The 27175-nt window shown below is 42.9% G+C and overlaps 1 protein-coding gene across 1 annotated transcript in view; it reads left to right on the forward strand.

Moving 5' to 3' along the window:
* The window catches only part of ZNF407 (zinc finger protein 407), a 427312-nt gene that overhangs the window by 16860 nt on the left and 383277 nt on the right, over nucleotides 1–27175 (forward strand). Inside the window, exons 2-3 of the mRNA XM_059409836.1 lie at nucleotides 10075–14796; nucleotides 20046–20160. Of these exons, the coding sequence (XP_059265819.1) occupies nucleotides 10131–14796; nucleotides 20046–20160 (4781 nt within the window). The 5' untranslated portion in view covers nucleotides 10075–10130. The remainder of the gene's footprint in view (nucleotides 1–10074; nucleotides 14797–20045; nucleotides 20161–27175) is intronic.

The following is a 27175-nucleotide window of genomic DNA, read 5'->3' on the forward strand; positions in this document are numbered from 1 at the left end:
AAGTTTTATCATGGAATGCTTTTTTTATGGGCATATTATAAATTCTTGAAAATAAAGGGTCTAATGGAAACACTTAATGAGAAAGTACAGGGGGCTCTATCACACGTACCACCCCCTTTTTTTAAGTGAATAGTCCGTTTAAACTAAGTTAAGTAAAGGATATAAATTCTGTTGTTTCAGTTTTAATATTTCATGACTGATTTTATAGATGAAATTATATTTTACAATAAATAGGAAGAAGAATTTATACAGCCTGTTCTATTTGATGTGAAACAGCAAATCCCATTTCTCTGTAGTTGTAAAGAAAATTCATTATAATGTCTTTAGTTGTAAGAGATGGTTTCATTGTGATTAGTTACACTGATAGTAAAACAACCTTTTCAAATGGCATAAGATACTAAGAATCCGATGTGTCTGCTTATAATAGCCTGAACTTTTTCATTCTCTACTCATTCTCTTCTCTTATCCTGTTTTCCTTTTCCAATAAAAATTTTATTTCTTTAAAATAAATTTAAAAATATTCGATGGAAATACTAACAAGCATTGGTTTAATAAATGCTTTTTGAGAGATATATTAAATTTTAGCTTTCTGTGTAAAATATTTCTGACTGCAAAAGCTGCATTTGTCAAAGGTGGTTGATTTAAGATTATCATAAAATTAAGTTTGTTACTGGACAACTTACTGTATTTGGAAAATAGTACTTGAAGTATAGGAAGATTGAAAAAAAAAAAAACAAAAAAAACCCAACGAAAATGAAGTAGCCGGATATGGACGCTGAGCTTCTTTTGCAGTTTATTTTTGTCCCATGATTTGTTGTTTTATGTTGCTTTTAATACATTTTCATAAATAGTGTTGGAAAGGTGGAAATCTTTGGTAATGATAGGGATGATGGTCTTTTTATTCTGTTGTGATCACCGTGTTTGATCCTTATTAACATGGTTTTTTAAGTCATTGTTTTAGCTCTTTCTGAGGCACTAAGCACAAACTCTGATTTTTAACTTTCAGAGAAAAGTGAATTGGATATTGGAAATAAAGCGTAGATATCCCTGCGAGAGAAGCCAGATTCCCGTCTGACTTGAGTGAGAATTTTCCCCACCAGGTAGTTCGCCTTCCTCCTACCTGTCACGCAGGCTGCGGGCACAGAGTTCCGGCTGCCCGTCTTCCCTGAGTCCTTAGATTCTGGCCGCGGAGGGTCTTCGGTGGGATTAAACTGAACACGGTACATGAGATACTCTGGAGTTGGGACTTAATCAGGCTCCTGGAGTCCTGTGGCCAGAGGTCCCCAGGTCTCCTGAGCTTGCATGTGTTCTGCTGGGGACAGGACAGGGTCACGTGCTCTGTGGCTGTACATGTCTGTGACCCTCAGCCATCTCATTGGGCCTGGGGACTATTAGGAGTGTAGGCTGAGAGCATTTCTGAGCCGAGCTGGAAGGGAACTCATGGCTACTGTTAGTTCTGGGCCAGGTGGCTTGCTAAGCGGTTCCCAGGGCCTATACGAGTGAATGTCTTTGTCCAAAATGAGCAGGTTTTTCAGGAACCATTAAGACATTTCTCGAATTATTCCATACAAATCTAAATTTAAAGCTCTACCTCATCTCTTTATTAGTTAGCGCTGTAATAACTCTTGATTTTATTTTATCAGTTTCCACTGTAAGCTGTATCAGATTCGGTTTCGGTGGTGGAAGAGGTATAAATGTACATGTCAGTTAAGCAAAGTTCTAAATCTTCTCAGGGAAGTTTGATAGGAGTTGCGCTCTCGGTACACATTTCAAACATTGTACTTCAGTGAACACATTCTCCTCTGCTGTGTACCTTAATCTTACTGTGCTAGCACAGAGGATTCTTGTTAAAGATTGGAGCACATAGGAAAGGAAATATATATAAAATATAACGAAGGAGGGTGAAACTGAGCCGTATCTATTCTTGCCACGGTGACCAGGAGAGAAGGGCGTTCTGTTCTCTGTCGCTACATAACGCATTATGTCAAAACCCAGTGGCTTAAGGCAACAAGGATCTGTTACCTCCTGGCTTTTGTGGGTCAGGAAGGTTCTGGCTCCAGGTTTCTCTAGCAGCCAGGCTTTTGTGGGGCGCTTGTCCTCTGCAGTCTGGCCTGGGGCTGGAAGGGCTGCTCGCCAGCTGGCAGGAGTCCCTTGTTCCTCTCCGGCACTTGGTAGGAGCTCAGTCTCTCCACAAATACAGGTTGCATGAATGTCCTCACAACAGGTAGGCCAGGGAGGGGGTACGCAGAAAGCTCGTGCCTTTCACGACCTGGTGTCTGGGTCGGATACCCGGACTTCCACTCTCTTCTGTCTCTTGCAAGCAGGTCGGCAAGGCTGGCCCACACCAAGGGGGACAGTTAGGTTTCGTCCTTTCATTTTAAACTACCACAGGCCTTTCCCTGGGTGAGGAAGTGAACGTGCCTGCAAACTGCTTAGGAATGCACTGTGGCCCGTTCTGTGGACAAGGAAGATGTGAGTTTACTGGACTGAAGTGTTCCTGCACTGGTCGGATGGTGCATCGACCACAGCTGCGTACACATCTGTCCCTGGTGGTCACGTCGTCTCTGGTGTTACCGGGTCAGTGGTTTCTAGCGTGTTAAATTATACTCTGTCATCAAGAGTTCACTCAGCTTGCAAGCATTTTCATAGAAAAGTGATCTTTTTTCTTGTGGGATCAGATGCAGGTGTTCCGTGGTCTGTGTAACAGATTGCAGCTCCGGGTGGAGGTTCGGTGGTACTCTGTCCGGCGAGGTCGTGGTGTGATGGGAGGGCTAGCTGGAAGTGGCAGCTGGATGAAATCCGAGTAGTCGCTGGTTTCTCTGTGTTCCTGTTTCACTCGTCCGTCACCTTCGCAGCTCCTAACAGGCTTGTCGGAAGTTGGACCTGTCTTACCCTGTCCTTCTGGGAGGAGGGGATTCTTACTGTCACATCTTGATGACTTCTGGAGTTCATCCTTTTCTGAACTCCTAAAGGGAAGGGACAAAAGACCATTGGGGGTTTTTAGATGTGTGTGTGTGTGTGTGTGTGCACCTGCCAGGCTGCATACGCGTGTCCTCTGCTCTGGTTTTCCCGTTGGCCTGGTGCCAGCGCATGCTCACTTCACGCCGCTTGTGCCCCCAGCTGGGGTGAGGGCAGGAGGGTTGAAGGGTGAGATGCCATGGGCCGCAGGCCGGGAGAGGTGGTTTCTAGTGTGGGTGGCTTTGTCACACCAGTGAGAGAGTGTGTGTGAGCGTGTAAGAGAGAAAGTGAGCACGCGTGAGCCTGGGCTCAAGCTCGCTGCACACGTACACGTCAGAAAAGGGAAAAGGGGCGAAGAGAGACGTGAAGATGAACTTGGGCCGAAGGTAGGAGGGTGCAGGGAGAGACGTCATGCGCCCTCCCAGAGCCAAGGTAGCATGTGAAATGGTTGAGTGGGTACTGAAGTTCTTTACCTAAAATGCTGAAAGAAACTTCTTGTGAGCACCGGCCACCAGGTGTCATCAGAAGGCTGCTATGGATCTGTTGTATTTCCTTCTTAAGAAGTTGATGAGTGTTTAAAAAAAAAAAAAGCCTATGAGTGTTTTGAATTCTTCTTGCAACTTTTTAAAGAGTTTTAAACTGTAGCAGAAATTATTTCAGTTAGAACAGGAACTTTATTTCATGACAGAGTCTTGGTGAGTTAATACTTTATAGGTGAACTTGAAAATGATAAAGTTACATGCAGCTTACTTGTTTCTTTGTCTTTTTTTTTTTTTAAGATTTTATTTATTTATTTGACACACAGAGAGAGATCACAAGCAGGCAGAGTAGCAGGCAGAGAGAGAGGGGGGAAGCAGGCTCCCTGTTGAGCAGAGAGCCCAACGCGGGGCTTGATCCCAGGACCCTGAGATCATGACCTAAGCCGAAGGCAGAGGCTTAACCCACTGAGCCACCCAGGCGGCCCTCTGTCGTTTTAAGTCAAGGAACAACTTTCTGGGAATTTGGATGAGTGCATACTATAAATGGAGTTGTGTATTAGAGGATCGTTGTGGCACAGTGAGGATGTGTGTTGAATGGTGATTGATGGATTCGTATAGGAATCAGACGCTTTAAGAAGATTGGGTTAATAATATACCCGTTACTTTAGTGTAGACACCTCCTAGGTCTTCTGAATCTTGAAATCTTACCTGAGACTCATTTTCTTTCTCGACTGGTACCAGTACTTTGAGAAGAAACAGAGATTATGATTTACTTACTCTAAGGATTGGCAGTGAGTCCCCTAACTGTCCATTTGCTTTGTTTCTGAGAAAATTTAAGGTGCTTTCTGGTTGGCTTTCAGTCAGTGTTTGTTGAGTGAATGAATGAAATTTGCGTCCAGAAAAAGGAGCGCTTAAACAGTCCTAGCTGAGGGAGCTTTGGATTCTCTCCCGCATCTCCGTTGGCAGTTTGGTGCTTGTTCTAATAATCTTTCTGTTGAAGACTCTTCCGTTTAATTTATATTAGCATATATGTTCTCATTTCTGTTTAATCTTCTCTAGATCACTCTAAGATATTTATGAAATCATCTTACACTCCTCCTTACTGACATCCTTCTAGTTCTGGGCCTTGTAACTTAAAACTACTAGAAGGCATTCTTTCTGCAGTTTCTCTACATGTGATACGTCCTGCATACTGAAAATTTAATCATAATCAAAATCAAAATTAATTATAATCAAAATCAAAATAAAAAATTAATCAGCATCGTGTTTGGTGATTCCTCATTGGCACTACTGAGTACATTTCAACTTTCAATTCAAAGCCTTGTGTGATGTGGTCTTGGTTGACACTCTGCTTCTGTTTGCAGTTGCTGTGTAGTAGAAAACCAGCACGGTAGCTGTCCGGACTGTGGACGACAGTCTTGTGTACTTGCATTGTTAGTGTTGTGTGGCTTTGTCTAGTCCCTTCCTTCTACTTGAGTTGTTTGTTCCTGTCTGCTCTGTCACAGAAAGGAAAAAGCAGTTTTAGTTTCCTCAAGGTTTAGCTCAAATGATATTTCTGCCATTTTGGCCAAATATTCTGCTTGGTAGTATGATTCCTTGCTCATTTACATAGCTGTAGATCCTAGTTCCTGTCACACACATGTACACCTGGCCTTGTATTACAGTACTTTTGCATGGATGTCACATGGCTCCTGATAGAACAAGAGCCTGGTGAGGGCAAAGAACGCAAGGGCAGCACGTTAGTGCCCCTCTTGCGGTTGGCCCTCAGTGTATGTTTGTTGAGTGTGCAGTATTCTTTCTCAGTAAAATGAGATGTTGAATTATTTCATCACTTTAAAAAATCAGTTGGGCGATAACAAGTGTAGAAATATTTTCTCCTTTTGTTTTAAAATTTTTGGAGACATTATATAGAAGATAATAAAGGGTTTTATTATTCTGTGTGTGTGTATTAATGCAGCCGTCACTCTTCTGTCTGAAAAAATGGAGTCATGTGTTGTTCCATCATTAGAACATTCACACTGCAGAGGTGTACGTGTGTGAGTCCCCCTAAGTCAGCGTTTGTTCTATACGTACAAACTACGCTTCATAGGTGAAGCTCCTGCTAGTGTCCACAGTGAAGGCAGTATGGTTGTGTGTCTGAGCCATGTTGGAAGGGAAAGAGGTGGTTGGACTCCTCATTGAAAGGAAGAAAACTCACACCATTTTAGAGAAAACACTAAAAAATGTTAAACATAGGTTATGTTAGGGACATTTTCAAACATGTACATATACAGATATATACACAAGTTGGTAGGATTATATTCAATATAAATTGAAATTTATATATAAATATATAAAAATATATGTAAATATAAATCAATATAAAATATTGATTTCAATATTCATATATTGATTTCAATATTCAATATTCAATTTCAAAATATTGATATCAATATAAAAATCAATATAAAATGTATATTGATTAAATTTAATATACATTGAATTTCCATGTAACTGTCTGTCAGCATTAATCATTATCAGCACATAGCCTTCACTGTGCCCCTCTGCTGGACTGCTTTGAAGTATGTCTCAGACATTTTTCATTTTACCTATAAATACTTGGAGAAGATGGGGTGCCTGGGCGGCTCAGTGAGTTAAAGCCTCTGCCTTTGGCTCAGGTCATGATCCCAGGGTCCTGGAATCGACCCCCACATTGGGCTCTTTGCTCAGCGGGGAGCCTGCTTCTCCCCCTACCCCCCGCGTGCCTCTGCCTACTTGTGATCTCTCTCTGTCAAATAAATAAAGTCTTAAAAAAAAAACCTTGGAGAAGAGACATTTATTACATCACAGTGAGGTATTTGTTTATTCTAGTACCTTATATGTGCTTGGAATTGTTCTAGGCTCTTTGGATGTAAGGGTGGATAAAAGAAACCATGCCCTTATATTCTAGCATGGAGGGACAGGAAATACACCAGGCATACAAATAACCACAATAGGAAAAACACTGATTGCGTCAACATTTAAAACTTTTGCTTATCAAAATACATTAGCAAAATAAAAAGAGAAAATATTTGTGAAACCTGTATCTGACAAGTGATTTATATTCAGAACACATAAGCAACTCCTGGTTCAGTAACAAAAGAGACGACCTGTATAAGATGTGGGCAGAAGGCTAGTGAACATCTCATAAAGCACACAGCAAAGTATTCAGGACCATCAGCAGTCATCAGCGAAGTGCAGATGAGAGCCATACACACAACCAGGATGACATAAATTGAAAAGACTGGCAGCATCAAATATTGGTGAAAATGTGTGCATCAGTCAAAATGCTTGACATTGCTGGTCGCTGTGTAAGAAGCTCAGTCAGTTTCTCAGAGGATTAGTGTACACATTTGTTCCTGTAGTCCAGCCTTACTACCCCGAGGTATTTACACAAAAGGAATGAACATATATGTTCAGACAAAAATACTTGTCTGAGAATATTCATGGTGGCTTTGTCCTAAGAGCCAAAGAAGGGTCCGTCCACGGAATTGTGTTGTACCTGTACAACGGGACATGCTCTCACTGGGGGTGGGATGTGCGTACTCTTCATATATGCAAGAGACACTGTGTTGAGCCAAAGAAGGCAGACCCTCTCCCCGCAAAAGGCCTATTGTCTGATTCCGTTTCTGTGAACTTCTGGGACAGGTGAGACTCAATTCGTTGCAGAAGACTGGGCAGTGGTTTCCTCAGGAAGAGAGGGGAAGTTACCAGGAGTGAGTGTGAGGGGCAGGAGACAATTTTTTGGGAAGATGGCACGATATCTATCTTGATAGGGACACCCATGAGGGACCCCGTGTAGGTCTCTGGACTTCTCTTTCTGGTGTTTCTCCTCTTTCTGACTGCCCAACAGATTCTAGCTGCCCTTCAACTCTATTGGAAGATTCCTGGGCTCTGTCTGGGATCCCCATCGCTGTGCTGTGGCCTGGGTTTTTTTCTCCGGGCTATAAACTGGGACTCCTTTTCTTTTGTAGCTCATCTCTGATCACTATAGTGTAGTTTCTGCTGTCCGAAGTGTTACACTGTTCTTTCATAGATTTTGCCTGTTTTTTGTTTTGTTTTGTTTTCCTTTTTTAGTTGTTTTCATGTGCAAGAGTAAATACAGTTCCTTGGCTCTTCTTGACTAGAAATAGATGTTCTGGACTGGGTAATATTTCTACTAAAAAAAAATTGTTCTACTACTGTTTATAATGTAAGGCAGAGATTTTGTGTTGTTATTTGCCGTAATTCCAGTATCTACAACCAAGAATACTTGGCTTATGGTATGGACTTCATGACGTTTTGGGGACAGATGCATGATTCATTCCGCTCCCCTGCCCCCCGTTTATGCTTTAGTTACGAATGTTGAATAGCAGAACTAATGCTTTATTTAAAGGAGCATTTTCTAAAGGGTCCTTTGGAATGACTGGTCTTTTGATTCTTTATAACTAATGAGTTCTATAATGAAATTGGTTTGGGAAATGCTTATGTGCTGAAACATCCTATGGTAAAGAAACTTTGGTTCAAACCAGAGTTGCTTAAATGTATTTGACCAGAGGTTTATCTTTCCTGCCCAAACATCTATTAACTTCTTACTTAATTTATATTTTCTGGATCACATCTTGAGAAATGGTAAACATCTTGTAAGTGTAATAAAACTATGTACATTTATCTTTTTTTACTCTTTTACAAGAATGGTGCACTCTTCTTGTAAGACAGTTAACAAATAGAAGATGCTTTTGTGTTGTAGGTTATATATGACAATTTGTGTATTTTAAAGCAACTTTATTGAGATACCATTTGAACTACAGTTTAATGGATTTAAGTATGTTCATGGACATGTGCAACCATTACCATAGGAAATTTTAGAACACGTTCATCACCTCAGAAAGAAACCCTGTGATCTGTAGCTTTCACCCCCTGTCTTGCTCTCCTCCCCCAGCCCTAAGGACCCACTGGCCTGCTTTCTATAGCTATAGATATACCTATTTTGGACATTTCCAGTGAAAGTAATCCTATGCTGTGTGGTCTTTTGTAGCTGGCTTCTTTCACTTAGCATTTCCAAGGTTCACACATACTGTGGCATATGTCAATGCCATTCCTTCATGTGGCTGAATATTCCATCGTGTGGGTATGGATGTACCTCATTCAGTTTTTCTGTTAATCCATCGATAAACATTTGGGGTGTTTCCACTCCCCTGGCTATTAAGACTAATACTGCTGTAAACATTTGTGTACAAGGTTTCACAAGGACACATATTTTCACTTCTCTTGTCCATATACCTGGAGCAGAACTCATGGGCCGTATGGTGGCTTCATGCTTAGTCATTTGAGGAACTGCCAGACTCTTTTCCAAAGTGGTGTCCCCGTTTTACATCCCCTAGGAGCCTTTGTGTGATTGGTCTGATGTCTTCACATCCTCACCGACACTTGTTACTGTCTGACGTGTTGATTCTAGCCATCCTAATGATTATGAAATGGTATTGCATTATGGTTTTGATTTGCATTTCTCTAACGAGTACTGATAGAGTATGTTTCATTTGCTTTTTGGCTGTTTGTGTATCTTCTCTGGAGAAATGCATAGTGAGCCCCTTTGCTCATTTAGAAATTGGTTCATCTTTTTATCATTGCGTCGTAAGAGTTCTCTGTATGTTCTAGATTAAGCCCCGTGTTGGGTAGATGATTGCAACATGTTTTTCCTGCTTTGTGGATTGTTTTTTCACTTTCTTGATTGTGGCCGTTGAAGCACAGAGTCATTTGAAATTTTTAATTTTGCTAAAGCCCAGTTTATTCCCTTTTTCTTCTGTTGCTCATGCATTTGGTATCACATAAATATATTTTGTTCTCTGCTTTAAGCAGTGTCAGAGCAACAGCCATTATTGGGTTTGTTGTTATGAAAAAAGTAAATAGATAAAATAGTTATCATTAGCTTTGAGGCCATAATATTGGATGCTTTTTTATTCACACGAAGTCCAGTGGCATTTGGCTAAAAATTCCAGTCCTGGTGTAAAGCAAATGGAAAACGATACGTTGTAATTGAACTAAATAGCATAAGGAAAAATACAATCATCATTACTGATGTTACAGCATTTTATTCAGTGAACTTCCGCGCCCGCCCCCGCGTTTGCCTCGGTAACCCCGCGGCGTCTCGGCTGTGCCGAGCCTTCAGCCAGCGCCGCCGGCGGGAAGCGGCCGCGGAGGGACGGGAGGAGGCTCGGCGGCGGCGGCGGGAACCGGCGCGAGGGCGCGAGGCCGGGCCGGGCGCGGCGCCGCAGGGCAGGGAGGACGCGGCGCTCCAGCCTGCCGGCCCCGCACTCGGGCTGCCACTGCCGAGGGGCCCGCGGCCCGGCCTGTGCCGCAGCGGGTGTTGCGTCGGCTTCACCGACCCGGTTCGGCTTCCCCGTCGGCGTCGCGGCGGCGGCCGTGCGGCGGGCAGCGGGCGGCGGGCAGCGGGGCTCGGGCGGGGCGCGGCCCCGCTGCGGCTCTGACGGAGGCCTTTCCGCGTGGCGCTCGGTGCGCAGGGCGGCCCCGGCGGCCACGGGCCCTCGCGCGGCCACGGGCCCTCGCGCGGCCCCGGCTGGCGTCCGGGCGCGGCGCTGTGTCCGGGCGCGGCCTGACCCGCTGTCTGTTTTCTGCGCAGGTGGCGAGCGCCCGTGAGCCGCGCCGGGCCGCGGTCGCCTCAGCACGTCGGCGGCCATGGACGCGGAGAAGAAGCCGGAGAGCGAGGACGACGAGAACAGCAGAGGCGCGGCCGCCACGAGGTCCTCACCGCGCCCGGGAGCCGGCGGGCCCGTGTGTGACGGCGCAGCGCGCGCCGCAGAGCCTCCCTCCAGCAAGAGAGGCTTCCCGCGCGTCCCGGTCCCCGCGGCGGCGGACGGGGACCAGCGCGCGTCCAAGCGGCTGCGGCTCTCCGCGGGCGCCCGGGCCCCCGAGTGCCCCGAGCCGCGCGCCCCCGAGCCGCGCGCCCCCGGCCCAGAGACTTCCGAGGGCCCCACCCCGGAAGTGCCTGCCCCACCCGGCGATTCGGCGAAGGAGGCGCTCCGCAGTGGGGGCCCGGCCGGCCGCCCTCGTCCTCCCGGGGCCTTCTCCGCTCCTTGCGGTTCCAGCCCTCGTGCTGCGGTGCCTGCGAAGACAGACCCCGACGGCGAGTCTGCTCAGGACGCGGCCTCCCCTGGCGCGGGAGGAGGCTCTCCTCTCCCCCGGACGGAGACCAGTGGGGGTCGTGCCGCCGGACACGTGCCGCCGGGCCCCCAGTGCGGCGATTGCGGTCACCCGCTCTCCTGCCGCTCGGACGAGGAGCCGCGCGCCGACGGCCCCACGCAGCAGGCGGCCGGCCCCGCGAGCTGCCGCTGCGGCCACGCGCCGGAGAGCGGCGCCGCGCTGCGCGTGCACGCGGGCCCGACGGCGGGGCCGCGGCCGGTCTTCTCGTGCGAGCTGTGCGGCTTCCAGTGCGCGCAGGAGAACCTGCTGAACGCGCACTACCTCGGCAAGACGCACCTCCGGCGCCAGAATCTCGCTGCCCGCGGAGGATTTGTGCAGATCCTCACGAAGCAGCCCTTTCCCAAGAAACCGTGTACGCTGGGATCGAAAAACGTCCGCGGAAAACCCAGACCTGCTAAACCCACGGCGAGGACGAGTGATCCCCGCGGCGCCCGCAACGCGGGAAGCAAACTCCACGACGCCCCGGGAGGCGCGTCCAGGCAGAGCGGGGGCGGCGAGCTGCTCGTGGAGATGACGCCGGCCCGCAGCGCTCCGTCCGAAAGAGTCGAGGTGGTCGAAGAAAACGTAACTTCCGTGGGCATAGCTCGAAACCCTGAAAACCAGAGTAAAAGCAAAAAGATAGGAGCGTTGGTAAGCCCAGGGGGTCTCTTGAACAAGTTGGAATCCACCAGAAGTAGCCTCCAGGCAGCGCACGCCGTCTGTGCCAGCCCGAGACCAAGACCCGAGCGCAGCGTCCTCCTGCTGGGCGGTGGCTTCCGACGACGCGCTGGCACGTTTACCTTAAAAGGCCAGGCCAAGAAAAGGCTTAATCTTTTAGGAATGAGTAAAAGAGCAACTAATGACCCCCCAAGGTTGTATATGAAACACTTTAGGACGCAGGTGAAGACAAGTGAGACGGACGGTGTGGCCAAACATGGAGAAGCAGGCGGCAGTGTGCGCAGTCTGCGTGTGACTTCCTCGGAAACCCCGGGCCTGATGCGGGACAAAGGGAGCTCCCCTGTCGTGTGCTCCGGCGGCTCTGCAACAGCGAGGCTGGCTGCTGATCACCAGATATGTGCTCGTACAGACTGTGGTCATGGAGCGCCAAATAGGACAGGCGTGGGGAGCCATGGGGAGAGGGGCCCTGTGGGAGAGGCGAGGCTTTGCTGCCAGGCATGTGGTTTTTCCAGCACGTCGAGGGGGGACCCTGATAAGCATTTGCACAACCGCCAGCATCAGCACACTGCCGCTGGCCTCAGGTGTCAGTGCTGTTCGTTTATTTCTGAGAATGAACTAAATCTTAGAGACCACATGAAGGAAAAGCACAATATGGGTTGTTTTTGCGCTCCTTGCAGTCTCTTCTTGTCTGAGAAAGACATGGAAGAACACAAAAAAACCGAGAAGCATATTCGTTTGTTGGTTCAACCAAAGACTTCCCAGTCATTTAACAGTGATTTGGCTTTACAGACTTTATCCTTAAGTACTTTGGAATCAGAAGATACAGAAGGTCCTATGACTGAGTCTGTAGCTCAGGAAGAACCTTCTAAGTCCAGGGCAAGCCATGGGCACGAAGTGAGGCACTCCAGTAAGCCTCAGTTTCAGTGTAAGAAGTGTTTTTATAAAACGCGGTCTTCCACTGTTCTCACAAGACACATCAAGCTCCGGCATGGCCAGGACTATCACTTTCTTTGTAAAGCATGCAATCTTTACTCACTCAGCAAGGAGGGAATGGAGAAGCACATCAAGAGAAGCAAGCATCTGGAAAACGCCAAGAAAAACAACATTGGCTTAAGTTTTGAAGAATGTATTGAAAGGGTGTGTATAGGGGCAAATGACAAAAAAGATGAGTTTCATGTTTCCGGAAATGGAAGGATCGAAGGCCACGTAGAAGGTGTGCGGTTGCAGGAGCATTCCTATCTGGAAAAGAGCCTACTGACTACCAAGGAAATGCCACAGTCTGGTGTAACGACCAAAGAGGGTGAGGTAGCTTTGACCTCTACTCCAAAGAGAGGGAGACCCAAAGGTAACATCTCGCGGACATGCTCTCACTGTGGTCTCTTGGCCTCTAGTATTACAAACCTGACCGTTCACATTCGACGAAAACACAGTCACCAGTATAGTTATTTATGCAAAGTGTGTAAGTATTATACTGTAACCAAGGGAGATATGGAGCGCCATTGTGCCACTAAGAAGCATAAAGGACGTGTAGAAATAGAAGCAAATGGCAAGCAGAGTTCAGATATCGTTGTTGGCCCCGAAGCGGGTGACCTTGAAGCCTGTAGGAAGAATGCCATTTCAGCAGGTTCAGATGAACTTGCTCATAGGTCAGCTGAATCAGATACCTCCACTTCAGAAGAGCCAGTGCTAGAGCACGGAAATCCAGCTGAAGTCGAAGTTGAAAATGTATTTCATTCTACAGATGGGGAAGTCCACAGTCACCTTTCTGATAAAAAGGAACAAATGTCTCTAGAACCAGAGGACCCTCTCCAGCAGGCAGATGCTTGCTCCCAGAGAGACGTGACGGGTACGAGTGATAACAAGTGCGTACACTGTGAGTTTAATGCTCACTCTTCTGCTTCTCTAGAACTCCACGTAAAACGGAAACATACAAAAGAATTTGCTTTTTATTGCATGGCCTGCGATTACTACGCTGTGACTCGTCGAGAGATGACTAGGCATGCAGCCACAGAAAAACACAAGATGAAAAGGCAGTCTTACCTGACCTCTTCTGACACAGAAGTGTCCAAAAACATCATTATCCCCGAAGAGCAACATCAACACAATTCTGAAGAATATCAGATAATTTCAGACGAGCCATCTGAAGAAGTTCTGAAATCTAAAAGTACTGCTGATTGTTGTGTTTTGGATGAGGACACTAATTTAGATGTGTCTAAGGTCCTCCGTGCTCCCACCTCCGTGGAGATTGAGACTGAAGAAGAATCTAATCTCAGTGAAGACCATTCCTTTTGTGAAACTTTCCAACAGACTCTGGCCAAGGATAAAGCTCTGAAACCCGAGGAGATGGTGCCCCTTAATATTTCCTCTAATTGTGGTTCCCCAAGCAGATTTCAGAATGAAAATTCAGGAAGCTCAGCTTTGGATTATGAGGTGGTAGAGAGAGCCCACAGCACGCTGGATGAGCCTGGCGATGGGAGCACCCGCAGTAAGAGCGATGTCGGCCAGGCAGGGGAGAATATAGATAATGCCCCTAGCAAACCTAGATGTCCTGGAGGTCTCGGGGGAGGGCATCTGGCCGAAGGCACCATCCCTGCTGTGATGACAAGGGCAAGGCAGGAGCTGAACCTGGAGAGCGATGGTCAGAATGAAGTTGGGAGTGTGCAGAGTTCAGAGGATTTGAAAGATACTCGAGAAGACCCCGTTCTGGAGAACAAGGAGATCCTGTTGAATTCCCAACAGGAAACTAAAATTATTTTGGAAGAGGATGGCCCAGCTTCTGATAGCGCAGTTGAAAGTAATGACATTTATGAGACTATAATCAGTATTGATGACAAAGGACAGGCCATGTATAGTTTTGGCCGGTTTGATTCTTCCATAATAAGGATCAAGAACCCTGAAGATGGAGAGTTGTGCGACCCGTCGGAAGAGGGTCTGGTCACAACAGGTGTAAGGATTAGTGAGTTGCCCTTTAAAGACTGTGCTCAAGGCGTGAAAAAGAAGAAATCTGAAGGTGGTTCCTTTGGTGAATCCACACGAATTCGTTGCGATGATTGTGGCTTCTTAGCAGATGGTTTGAGTGGACTGAATGTTCACATAGCCATGAAACACCCTACAAAAGAGAAACACTTCCATTGTTTACTGTGTGGAAAGTCGTTCTACACTGAGAGCAACCTCCATCAGCATCTGGCCAGTGCAGGCCACATGAGAAACGAGCAGGCCAGTGTAGAGGAGCTTCCGGAGGGAGGGGCGACTTTTAAATGTGTCAAGTGTACGGAACCCTTTGATTCAGAACAGAATTTATTTCTGCATATTAAAGGGCAGCATGAAGAACTGCTCCGGGAGGTGAACAAGTACATAGTGGAAGACACTGAGCAAATCAACCGCGAGAGAGAAGAAAATCAGGGAAACGTTTGCAAGTACTGCGGGAAGCTGTGTCGGAGTAGCAACTCGATGGCATTCCTGGCACACATCCGCACCCACACAGGTACGTACCCCTCCGTGGACCTGCGTGGGCCCGTCAGGCGCAGACGAAGGGCAGCATGGTCTGTTTGTCCCGTCCAGATAGGGAGTCCGTGCTGCATTTGCTTGGTGGCCCGCCCCCTGGCTCACGTGGCCCTGCCGGGTGGCACTCCCAACATGTGCCATAAGTCAGTGTTGACACTGAATGTTTCTGAAGCTGATTAAGGCTTAATGATTCTAGGGCACGTTTTTTGACACATTTTTCATTTTGTCAAAAAGCCTTGCCCCTCAGATGCCTTTGCTGAAGTCCTGTCTCTTAACAGCTTTCCAGTTGCTTCTGAGTACTGATTGTTTGGTTTTCCAAGGTAGCTGTTAAGTGGCTCTGTGGGTTTCCGAGGACATATTAATTGGCTTTTGAGGAATGAAATAATAAAAATTTTCTTAGAATTTTAGGGATTTAAAATTATTCATTGGCAGATAGTTTATATCGAAAAGTGTAACTCCCAGGCACCGAGATTCTACTTTAAGGGATCAAGATTAGTGAACACTTTTCAAAGTTAATATGTCCTAGGGATTTGGTTTTCACGAAGGCAGCACCTGATTTAGTTTCTGTGCTCTGTCAAATGTAGTGTTCCATTTTAATGTTTAATTTGGGGTGGAAATTTTTTTTAAACTTTTTTTTTGTGGAAAATGCAAAAGCCACTGTTCTAAATTTATGTAAAAATTCACTGCACTGTTTCTATAAACCTGCCATACATTCTTTATTTTAAATAGACAGCTTTTCTAAATCATTGTGCTCTGCTTAGACAAGTTCTGTCTCCATGGTTGAATTTATGAGTGGATTTGAATAATAAATTCACATTTCAATGAACATATTTTCATTAAAACTGTAAGGTTTATTTTACTGTACTTTTAAATAATGGCTTATTATTAAAGCTATACTTTAAATTCATGCAGTTTTTGAAACTTAGTGCTTGGTTACAAGGAGGAAGACAAAAGAGTATGAAACATTACTAGTTTAGGGAGATTAAAGATAGATAAAAGTTTTTCTTTGAAGAAAATACGAGGGCAACCTGCATAAGATTAATCTAGGTAAATACAAACATTGTACTCTTGGCCCCAACTCTTCAAACAGTGAAGCTATTGTTGGGAAATAAATCCAAATACGGATTTCTTGGCATTATTAATACCTCTGTCGGTACTGTGTTGCTCACTTTAGGGAGTTTTCTGGCTTTTAGAAATCAGGCTTGTTCACGTGTGTAGAAGGTATGTACTTTCTTAATATGCCCTCTAAAGGCAGATAAAAACGAATAAAACTAAGAGGAAGATGCTAATGGACCTCTTTTTAGAATTCTTTATGCAACTGTCTGGTCAAGACATGTTGCTTATAATTGATGTGTCCATTACTTGAATTCTCTTGTAATTATAGTCAATAAGTCTTGTAAATGTGTTAAAGCTCACTAAAAGCATACAAATTCAAGAACAGAGTAAGGCTAATAATTTAAAATAATCAATGTAGGCATTTCAGCACTTAATTTCCCTTGTGTGTTGATAGCTGATCATTCTTAATCCATTAAGATTTATTTAGTCGTTTACAATGCAAAATAGGTTTGCACTGGTCACTTGTGCCATTTGAAAACGTCCACTAGGTTAAGTGCGGAATGTAGTCCATTAGTCTTCCTTGACTATATGTATTAATTGCATTTAAAATCAAGTTAATGTGGATGTGAAAGTGAGGTAACTATCAATATGTGACAAAGTAACCCTACTTATATAAGTTACATCATTGATTGTAACATTTAGTAAAAGTTAGCATACTTTTTAGCATCTTCTGTTGGGCTTATCAGCAAGTACATTTTTATTGTGTCCCAAAGCACCACAAAGAGCCTTGCTCCTCAGGACACGAGGCCAATCTACCCTTGCAGTTTTGTAAGCCACTTTCTGGGGGATGTTGCTTTCCTGGTTTTAACCCAGGGTTTTGTTTTGTTTTGTTTTGTTTTTTCCTTCCTTGGGGCATCTTAAAATGAATTGCTTTTCTGATAATTTGGTTATGCCCATGAAGTAGTAATGCAGGGACTGCTATTGATGATTAACTGGAAAAGGACTTACTCTTCTAATTCCTGTTTTCATATTTTGTGATTTACTCTCTATTTTATGTCACCTTTTTTTCCCATCCTTAGCACGATAAAAACAGCATTCAAAGAAGTAAATGAGTTTTGGTTATTAAGAATTGTAGGAGAAAAGCACCCAAGAGTTTCTGTGCCTTTGCTTCTATGAAGTCATCAGCATGACCAGAAAGGGCCGCGTGGCCTTTCCCCTTACGTTAGGAACGCAGTAACAGCTGTTCACTTTCTCTCCTGTGTTACTCTGTTGGGTAGAGCTTCCCTTTCATAGGACGTGGCTGGCAGAGGTCATTAAACAGGAAGACTGTCGGAAGCCCTTCATTTGATGCTCTGAGCACACGCGGTCACTTGTGTTGTTTGGAAAGGTTCAGACGCAAGGAGATAGGGAGTTGTGTGATTTCACTGAGAAGGTCTCACGTGAGGGTGGGTAGTGTTTGGCTTCGTATGTATCTGATAGTTTAGAAGCTGAATCCTCTTGTGAAGAGATGGTGAGGACAGTTGGTGCGTTGACTCCAAGCCCAGCGAGAGGCTGGGCTGCGCTCCGGTCCCTCTTCATCTCTGCGGCCCAGGCGCAGTGAGGGCGGGAGCGAAGGATGCAGCCACGAGTTGAGTGTCTGCGGGGGGCTGTAGCCTTGAGGCTTGGTGGCGCGGCAGGAGGTGATGGGCTCCATACATTCTTTAAGATGTGAAGTCTGAGTATCATGTTTTAAATGTCCATCTCACATCCATGTATGCCCAGCAGTTAACTGTGAGTGATGGTGACGAACGGCTGTTGTAGTTCTTGGTGAAGATTTAGTTTTAAAAATCTTGGGAATTCTTTTGGTAAAATTGTAAGATGCCAGAAAGCTGGAGAGTCTCTTTTCTTTTTTTTCCCTTTCAGAAATCCTCAGAGGCCAGTTTAAAGAAGAAAACCTACTGAGGATAATGCTGTTCCTACGAATGGAACTATTCAAAATCGTATTGACAGTTTATAATAATCATGATAACCCTTGCAAGAAAAATTTAGAAATATGTGGCTTTAGGATTTTCGCCTTATAAACAGTATGCCTGGATTCATTTTGGGATGTGCCTCGCAGACTTTAAACTGGGAACATGAATAGAAAGAGGATCTTTCTTTTTCCTTGGGCAGAAAAGTTATTCTCTCCACTTCCCTGGAATTTTTCTGGCACAGAAAGATGTTAACACGGTCTCTTCTAATATGTGAGAAATAGTCAGGAGCTCCGTGATTTCTGCACGAAAGCAGTCAACAGAATAACTCATTTATGTGTTGTCAGCACACTAGCAGTGAGGATTGCAAGCTGTCCACTAAGGAGCCATGTAGAGTAACTTGAAAGGTCTGTACCCAGCCCCTGTGGCACCTTTGTCCCATAGGAGGGACTCCTCACAGTGCAGTGCAGGGGCAGCGTGAGGAAACCTAGATCCACAGATTTGAAAGGCTTTCACCAAAACATTTTGCAAATGTTGAGAGCTTTATTGTATTTGGTTGGAGTCCTGATGTTATTGTTAATTAGTAATTTCCTAAATGCCTTATTACCTTGGATGCATTTCAATTTAAAGTGTAGGTAAATTGGTTCTTCTCACTCTTCTCTTTTTTGTGTCCCTTTATAGAATAGAATTCTGTGTGGAGAGGAAATGTTTCCAGGTAGTGATAGGCTTAGTTTTATCAGAATCATTTAAATAAACTGTAGTTTCTAATGTGATTGATAGAATGTGATTGCTGTAAGCTGCAGTCTCAACTTGCTTTTGACATTTAAACATATAAAGCTGACTAGATATAACCATTCAGGTGCTAAATATATTTTACATCTACTTCTAACAGTAGAAATGGAAGTATTAAGAGATCTGGCTTCATTGTCATTGAACTGTGAAATATTCAACCTTGTCTGCCCGTGCTTAGTACTGTTGACTTTTTTATTTCTGCTAGAAGATTAAAATTAAATGCTTCACTTTTTTTGTCAGCTTTTGGGAATTAAATTGAAATTTAAGACTCTAAAATTTTTTACTGAGTGCTTCAATTTCAACAAAGTATTCTTGGAGGATTATTTTTTTTCAAGGGCACTGCACAAAGGTTCATTGATCAAATATGATTTATTGCAATTTTTTTTATTTGAGCTCTTTTTGTATATTTATTGAAGTTCACATATATCACATTCTGTCTAACTATATCAGAAGAGGTATTTCACCAAATAGGTACTAAACATGGTACGAAAGATCTGGAGACATATTGGACTGGTTTTTATGATTTTGATTTATTTATTTAGGGACTCAGTGGTTAGAAAATTGAAAAGCAGTATATGCATGTTGTTCTTCCAGGAGAGTTGTTTCTCATTAATGTGGGTTAGGGTCACCTGTTAGTAACTGTGTCCCAGGTACAGTCTGTATTCCTGGTACTAGGTTTGTCCTTGTTGAAATGATTTTGTTTTCTCATATTTGAGTGTGGGTTAATCTTTGTGAAATTAAAAAAAAAATTGTGGTACTGTGCTTCTTATATTGATATATTTGTTCTTGAAATCAATAAATAAAACGTCAGTACTGCTGGTTTGCAGAATCATCACAGATTTCTGACTATAAAATGATCATAAAAGCAAATAACTTATCCACTATATATTCTTACATTGTGTGCTATTAAAATAGTAATGTAGTGAATCATTTGGGATAAATGTCAGAAAAAAATCTGAAATGCCATTCTTAATGTGAGTAAATTCAAAGCTGCAGAAATATGAGGAACAGAGGTGGCCTCTGAGAAATTTATTTGATGATAAATATACTTTATAAAATATCATCTACTCCGTATGCATTTGTTTTTATAATCCATTTTAGAAGTTGAATATTTTTGCAAATTGTTAGAAAAATTTAAAATTATTTGGCTCTCCTTACCTACTTAGTACTGCTTGACTGTATCACTTTTGACTTTGAATCTTAGAAATGTTATTGAATAAGTTAGGAACACTGACTGAAACATTGAAGTTTTCTTGGTGGAATTATTATGGAATGTGGGTCTATTCCAGTTAGGAAGGAGTGCAGGTATTCCATTTTGGGGCCAGAAATTTCTAAACAGATGAAAAGTGTGATTTAAGATCTAGGCCTCTTTTTAAACTATCAGTAAGGTATTATTCAAATTCAAATCATATTTTATGTTAAATTTACTTAGGATCAAAACCATTCAAGTGCAAGATATGCCATTTTGCAACAGCTCAGCTTGGCGATGCCAGAAACCATGTCAAAAGGCACCTTGGGATGAGGGAATACAAGTGTCACGTCTGCGGGTGAGTCAATGGAGACCATCTCCACCGCGGTGAGCCAGGAGGCATGTGCAGGCCGGCCATTGTTTCAGAATTCAAAACTGATATGAGTAAGAGTGGCTAAAATTATGCATGCGTACCCTCCTTTCCATTGTTATGGTAAATTCCTTAAATACAGTTATGACATTCTTCTCCCACTTCTAATCCTCTACTGAAGATGAGCAATTTTATGGGCTACAAGGTCAATTTGAACCTGTAATCTGTAAATTGACTAAATTATAGGATGTTCATTCACATTGCCAGAGAGAACTGTAAATTCCATTTAAAGACATAAAAAAAAAAAAACACATAATACAGCTTTAGGAGTGTATCTGTATGTATGTGGTTTTTTTTTTTTTTTTTTTTTTTTCTTTTGCTCTACTGCTTTAATTTTAGTCAAATTAATGGCTCTTTGGAAGACCGGACATACTCCATAAGGAGAAAGGCAGAAAAAGATTTAATTTCGGACAGCTGGTTACTGATTGTTATGGGGTGAAGCTTAGATAAACGGTGTATAATGTTTGTTTTTGTGTAACTTTATTTCAAAAGTTGTTGTTTTCCATTTTAACTTAACGGCTCTTCCTCTAAAGAACCATTCACGGTATTAAAACTGTCACTCAGATGTGTTGCGTTTAATAGGAAGCACTGAGATGCCTTAATGCACAACTAATTAATTTAGCAGAAATGTTTAAAAGGTTTTAAAATGCCACGACATCTATGGTATATCATAGGACATTCAGAGCTGGATTTTAATACCCTACCTCTGATTAAAAATATATTTTAATTCCATTAATCTAGAGAAATTAACGAATAAGTGCATCATATGAAAACACTCTGTGTGGAACCTGGGAAGCCTGCAGTTCTTACAGCTGATTCCCGAAATACTGCAGGTTCAGTTCAATTATGCAGTGTGCATGTGTTATGGTAGGTTTCCTTCTTCAGGGGAAGGTTCTTGTGGTTGGTACTACCGAGTAAATATCTTTTAAGTAAAAAACAGCTTCCGTCTTTTGTTGGTGCATTTCATTTTTTTGACCCTTAAGATAGTTTTACGAATAACTTTGCAAGCAGTTTTATTAACCATGGTCTGAGATTTATTCATTGGCAGAATTGATGGTTCAGTGACTTGCAGCTAAAGTAAATGAAGATGAACCTTTGCCCTAAAGCCCCCTGAAGATCAGTGGGAGAATGAGTTTTGTTGCTACTGATTTTAGCTGCAAGGGTCGAGTGCCAAATGGTTCATTTTAATTGCTCTAGGTCTTGGAATTTTAAAAGATACCTCATTTATTGTTTTTTTACCATATGAGTTATAGGAAAGAGGAGGGCCAGACTCCAGTGGACATTTGCTGTTAGGAGGCAGTCAGCAGTTTCTTCCTCATTTCTTCAAAATAATTAAGCAGCTCTTGCGCGCTCTATTATTAGAAATCTATTTCTGTCCTTTTTTTTTTTTTTTTTTTTTAATTAGGGTTACTGAGTCTGGGGAAGGAGGAGAAGAAACTTTATCAGAGAGCAGTTGCTGGCATAGTTGGCATCAAAAACAATACATGATCGATTGGCTTTGATTGTCCAATTTAAATAGTGCACACATGGCTTAGCTCACCGCTTGCCCCCAGCACTGAAGTGTTATACCAGTGGGTTACATGTTTGATTCCCAAGATAAAGAATTATAAATACAGAGAGATGTATTGAGTTTCATACTGCTGTCCGAGAGCTCTGTGCGTGCACATGTGCGCGCCTGTGTGTGTAGAGAAAACAATCTAGATTTCAAAATTGTATCTTTTAGCATGATGATGGTCACTGAATTTTACTTGACTTTGAAGTGATAGTTCTCTTAATTTTTTTAAGTGAAATTTGATTTAAAAGTGATGTGATGAAGATTTTCATAGGGTAGATATTTTCTCAGTGAAGCTAAAAGTTCTGAAGAATCGCAGTAAATCGAAGAAGGCCTTTTGGTCTCTGGGGTTGAAACAGAGCAATAGTGAGTTAGAGCCCTTTAATGGTAAAGGAAAAGCATCATAGGGCATCTGTGTTTCATGTCTTTTGAAGGGGTAGGACAATATGTAGGTGAAAAGCTAACATGAGAAGCCTGGAGGAAAGCGAGAACTGAGAATTGGCTCTCAGGTTGCTGGCAGTGGAGAGCACTGGTGCATTAGCGTTAGTGACAATGTCAATTCATTATCATTGATGGCTAAATAATCCCAGAAATGCTCAGTGGACCTATTAGTTCCTGAGCATAAGCAGCTCATGCTGCATTTCTTCATTAGCTTTCATTGCTATAAATTTTACCTTTTAAAAAAATCATGCTTTAAAAGGTGACGTGATCTTTCAGGGACATTAACTCTTTAATTTTGTCACAAACAGAAGGTCCTGCACTGTGTTTTTCTTCCCGCAGTAGTCAGGACCTTCATATCTGCCCCTTTCGTTACCTGAGTTGTAAGAGATAAACTGTTCTTCAGAGAGTTCTGGTTAGATAATAATGGACAGAAATAACAGAACAGGCACATTTTAAACATGAAATTATTGTTCATGCTGTTGTGTTATCTGTTGTATTATCTTGTGTTAGTAGCCTCCTGCTTTTTTTGGGAAAAAAAAAACAAAAACACCTCATATTTTATAGTGAAATAGATGAAAATGACAGTATGTTTTGTTGGCTTGAGCCCTGTATTAATAGTTAGATTACTTGTAATTGACTTGTTTTTCCAATCTTTATATAAGAAGTTTGTAGATGCTTATCAAATATGTACCTCACATATTTTACTAAGGCTGAGTTTGAGTTGTGTGTTAGCTACTCCCCTAACAAAGACTGCCATTTAAACTTTTACTTCATTGTTGGGACCCACGCTGATTTTCTTTTATCTTAAAATGGAGCTCGAAGGTTCATCCTCTCCATCAGCAAATCCTAGCTGCAGTATGTCATGGATTTAAGTTAGTTTGTAAAGCAGCTGAACGTGCCAGGTGTCTAATTCCTGTCAGGTTGCTGGGGCTCAGAATTCAGGCTTTCTCTCACGTTTGCCCATGCTGTATGTGCTCATGTTGCAGTAAAAATTGTGGAAGTGTGTTGCTTTGCAATTCTTGTGTTAAGAACCTGTAATTGGTAACTTCATTTTAAAAACCTTTGATTTTACTTTCACTTTTAGGAGGAGCAGTTTTTGAAGAGTACGGTTTCGTAGTGTTTTTCTTACACTCAAATGTGATTTCAGGAGGAATTTTACACAGTATATAGGTATATGTATAGTGAGCACTTAATGGGCAGTTCATGTGAGCATGTGCTGTGGGTCTGACATGGGGTGATTGGGGCGAGAATACGAAATAACAGAAAGCACCTCGATACAGAAGTTAATTTTGTTGGAAACATATGCTTGAAAATAGGTCAAACATAGCTTTTTATTGAAGCAATGATCTCTCCCTTTGGCTACTGAAAAAAAGACTTGAAATCTCAGTGGCTTACCCACACCACGTTTTGTTAGATCTATTTAAATTCCATTCTCTCTGTCTCTGTGTGTACATACGTGTAACAGTGTATGTAATACTGTCAGTAATAAATAGTGTTGAGTCAGTGCTGTGCTACACCTTCATTAGCTTTCACTTTTTTTGTTGCTCTCCTGGTGTCATGAAATTGTTGGTCTCCTGTTTACTGTCCCCATTGTACAGATGTGTTTTTAGTGATGGACTCAGATTATGCGGTGGTAATGGTAGGCCACTGTTTCCTTTCTTTTAACTCTCCCCTTTAAAAAAAAAAAAATTCTCTGCTTTTTGCAATATCTGTTATTTTGGTTACTTTAATTTGTCTTATTTTTTTCTCTCTAGGTTGTTTCTATCAGAATGTAATAACAGTGATTTACCTCCTTCCAGCCCCAGCCACTTCTGTTTTCTGCTTTAAAAACTTGCTTGCATGGTATTTTCCTTTAACATTGTGGTATTCAGTCTGTTTTTGTATCTCTTTTTCTCTGTTTCACTTTCCTCACATTAAAGCATTGTTTTAAATAATTTTATTACTCTTCATTGTTCTTTATGTGTTGATAACTTATTGCACTTGGGTTATTACAAATTGAACATGGTATAATAGAATTAGGTGCATAGACAGATGAAGATATTACTGTCTCCTCATTAGGGCAAGAGGGGTAAACACTGATGAGCTTAGGTTACTGTGTTTTTTTTTAATAACCAGTTACTTAAAAAAAAGAGAGAGAGAGTGAGTTAGTAGCAAACTAGTAAGTTGCCTGTGATCTGCGGAAGCCTGGTTAGTGCTGGCTGAGTGCCGCAGGCCTCTTCACAGAGATGCCGGATGCCTGCTCTGGGGATCGTGTTCTCTTTCTGATTGACTTCCCTGTGTCTGGTCTTGAGTCTAGTGTGTGCCGTTAAGTAGTCAAGTGGAACTTACCTAATCAGGAGAGAATAAGGGCATTTTTTTCAAGTCCGTCACCTCCAGGTTCATGGAAAGATTCTAGACATTTTCTGTTTTGTATTAATGTGCTTATGAGCTGTTTATTCTGATTCAGTTTGAGAGACCTTAAATAGAAAGTTACTAATGCAGTGAAACTGTGTGTGTGTGTGGCATTACCTAGTTTTTGTGCATTAGAAGGGATCTCTATGTAGATGATTATAATGTCACTTTCTGACCTTTGCAGCTTGAATAATTGTAAATCATTGCTTCATAATGTGTCAGAGAATGTCTGTACTAGGCAATTAAATGGCAGAATATAATAGACCAAATTATTGCCTGTCATGTTTTCAACAACACAGTTAGTATTTGAGTTACACTTAATCATTACGTGCATTAGCAACTTCATCGGAATCCAGCTTCAGGCTGAGCATGAAATACATTACATTATTTAAACCTCTAATGGTACAAGTCATTTATTTGTGTTGAAGTGTACAACATGCAGAGTTTCATAAAGCAAGGAACACTTGAGAGCTTAATTTATCCAAATCAAAGTCTAAATGCAGATAAACACAAGTGGCAAAAATTAGTAATTTTTATAGGCTGGAAATATTTAAAAATACATGGTTGTGGGTAATTGTAGGCAGCAGGAATAAATTAAAATCACTATTTTTAGTCTGCTCTGAGAACTAAAGCTGTGTGTACCTAAATCATTAAAAGCACCCTGGAATTGCATTTTTAGCTGAACAATTAATTACACCCATCATATCTACAGATGTATCCAAATAAAATAAGCATTTGGTTTGGCTGGTTGTTTTGGCTAAAGAGATATAGATAGAAAGAGTTTGTTTTAGGTTGTGGCATGAATTATGCTTGTAACAGCATAAAATGCAGCATCTCTCAGTTTTGTGAAAAATTTAAATTAGCATTCAAATACTCATTGTAAAGGGCATATTACGTATTTTATCTATATAATATTTTAAAGCTTTCTGTTTTATGTTATATGTTTGCCTTTACTTTGAAAATTTGAAATGCCACATAGTGATTACTGTCTCTCTTCCTGTCAGGAATACAAAATTAACATTCTTAGTTTATTCCTCTGTGCTCAGGTCCTTGAAATACCATTTAGTGAATGAACATTGTTTTATGTACTTTATATACAAATCCCTCTGTCATCTGAACATCTAATAAATATCTTAGTTATGATATTAAACTAAAAAGCATTTTTTCTCAGATTCGATTCTGAGGTGTTTCACAGTGAGCTCTTGTAAATCCAGGAGAGTCTTGTGGTAAGGTTAGGACAGTGGAGGAGAGACAGGAGGCTGCGTCCAGGGTCTCCTCACAGTGAGGTGAGGCTTTGCCACCACCGCACCCTAGTCTCTGCGTTATAGTGGTGTTCTCTGGAATTTGTGTCATGGAAGAGTGAGGCATAGGTTTATTTCAAGGTTGTATGTATGCTCAGCCTGTAACGAAATAGAGCACGTTGCTGTGTCGTGGCGGTGGTGCTGGAAAACACTGGCCTCTCTAAGATCTTTTCCAGTGAAAAATTCTGTCTCAGTGACTTAAGTCATTTTTGCTTTATTTTTTTATTTTAGAAGGTTTTGTGGTGATTTTAAAATCCAGTTGTGGAAACTTAGGGCTCTTCAGCTGTCCCGATCCGTACAGTGGAATACGGTGGGGGTGGGGGGGTGAGGAGCCAGTGTTCTGGGTTTCCTTTGTCTGTCCTACGATTTGGGGGTGGGGGGGGTTAACTTGTTTTCTCCTTCCGACTTCCTGCCCATGTGTTTCTGAAAGCCCTTTACTTTCCAGAGGGTTTGGTCTTTGATTTGTCGAAGACTGAGTATAGGCGGTGTTGGAAATGTGGATGCGACGCACACCAAGTCACTGATTCAGGGACTCGTTTGTTTCCTGGTGGCACATTCTTGAGACTTTCCTGTCAGCGCAGACCTAGCGACCAGGTGGTGCAGGGGCCTTGCGGTCTTGTGCTCTGAGGAGGAGAGATGGCCAGGAAGAGGGACACGCTGAGGAGTGAGAGCAAGGACAGCCGTCCACGGGGAGTGCTTGGGAGCAGCAGGAAAGGCTCGCTCCAGAGCTTATGTTCGAGTTGGGTCTTAAAGGGTGAGGAGGGAGCACAAGGCTGATTCGGACATTTTGAGTAGACGGAACAAAAGTGCGGGGGAGTGAAGAAGGGGCGCCGGGGTGCCTCAGTGGGTTGGTCTCTGCCTTCGGCTCCGGTCATGATCCCAGGGTCCTGGGATCGAGCCTCCGTGTCGGGCTCGCTGCTCCGCGGGAAGCCTGCTAACCCCTCTGCCACTCCCCCTGCTTGTGTTCCCTCTCTCGCTGTCTGTCTCTGTCAAATAAATAGATAAAATCTAAAAAAAAAAGTAGTGAAGAGTAGAATGGCACGACCTATTAACACCGCAGCAAATTCCTGGCGCGTAAGTGGCTGGTGAGGTGCCTTGGAGGATTTTAAAATAATATCGAGTAAACATTTATGGAACATCACTCTGTGCCAATGCGCATCGTCTTTAGGGTGAAAAAGATCAAAATAACACGTGCTTCAAATGGATTGGGAAGGCGCAGGTAAAGAAAGAAATGTCCACAGCTGGTGGGACGGATGCA

This window comes from Mustela nigripes, chromosome 8 (assembly GCF_022355385.1).
Source record: "Mustela nigripes isolate SB6536 chromosome 8, MUSNIG.SB6536, whole genome shotgun sequence".
Taxonomy (NCBI): domain Eukaryota; kingdom Metazoa; phylum Chordata; class Mammalia; order Carnivora; family Mustelidae; genus Mustela; species Mustela nigripes.